The 1,089-nt window shown below is 64.5% G+C and overlaps 1 protein-coding gene across 1 annotated transcript in view; it reads left to right on the forward strand.

Moving 5' to 3' along the window:
* The first annotated feature begins 434 nt into the window (after positions 1–434).
* Positions 435–1,089, forward strand: part of NR2E1 (nuclear receptor subfamily 2 group E member 1) — a 14,886-nt gene continuing 14,231 nt past the window's right edge. Inside the window, exon 1 of the mRNA XM_035564838.1 lies at positions 435–459. Coding sequence (XP_035420731.1) covers positions 435–459 — 25 coding nt within the window. The remainder of the gene's footprint in view (positions 460–1,089) is intronic.

The raw sequence follows: 1,089 nt of genomic DNA on the forward strand, positions 1-1,089 counted from the left end.
CTCGCCTTATTTCGCCCGGCTCTGATCTCCCCGGCTCGCTGCTCCGAGGCGCTCGGCGGCTCCCCGCTCCCCATCCTACCTTCTCCTCCTCCTCCTCATTGTTGTCCTCGCTGCTCTGCCTCCCAGGAGCGCGGTGGAGAGCCCACTCGCACCCCCCGCACCCTGCCGGGGTCCCGCGAGCATCTGTTGGCGGGGGGGGGCTCCAACTTTGGGTCAATTTCGTTTCTTTTCCTTTTTTTTTTTTTTTTTTTTTTTTTTTTAGTATTTTTCCCCCCTTCTTTTTCGCTCCTCGGGAGGAGGACATCGCCGGGCGGGCGGCGGCGAGGATGTGCCGGCCACCGCAGCAGTGAGAAGCCCGAGGGGAGGCACCTGCCCGCCCGAGGGGGGGGGCCGACACTTCGCCCCGACTTCGCGGCTCCCGGGGGGTTTCGAGCATGAGCAAGCCGGCGGGATCAACAAGTGGGTAATAACGCGCCCGAGGCTCCGAGCAGCATCCCCGGGAACGGCTTTGCAGCCTGGCCCGGGGGGGGGAAAGGGGAGGCGGAGGGGTGGGATTTTTTTTGGGGGGGGGGGGTGGCAGGCAGTGCTTTGGACCCGCACCTCCCGAAATAGGGGGAAAAAAAAATAAGAAAAAAAAATCTTGCATTTCCCTCCGGAGCGGCAACGAATATATAGGATCCCGGCTCCCCCGAAGGAACCTGGGCCGGGGGCTGCCCCCCCAAGCCCCCCCCAAGGCTCCCCGAGCCCCCCCCGAAGCGGGGTGCGGAGCCGACCCCCGGCAGCGGCGGCCCCGGGGGCTGGAGGGAGCTGCGGCGGCGGGGCGCGGGCTGCTCGCTCTCGGGGCTCGGGGGCAAATTTAGGGTTTTGGGGGCACCACGGAGCTGACCCGAGCCGGCCGTCCCGCAGATTTTTTGGGGGGCTCCTTGGGGGGGTGACCATTTCTTTAGAGAGTTGCAAACTCCGCTCGCTCCGCGCCGCCGGGGGAGGATTTCGCCGCGGTGCTTTTTGCACGCCGTTTCCAGCGGCACCAAACAACCCTGCGACGAGGAAAGCAGCAAAGAACTTAAAAGTCACATTTCCCTTAATCCT

This window comes from Cygnus atratus, chromosome 3 (assembly GCF_013377495.2).
Source record: "Cygnus atratus isolate AKBS03 ecotype Queensland, Australia chromosome 3, CAtr_DNAZoo_HiC_assembly, whole genome shotgun sequence".
Lineage (NCBI taxonomy): Eukaryota > Metazoa > Chordata > Aves > Anseriformes > Anatidae > Cygnus > Cygnus atratus.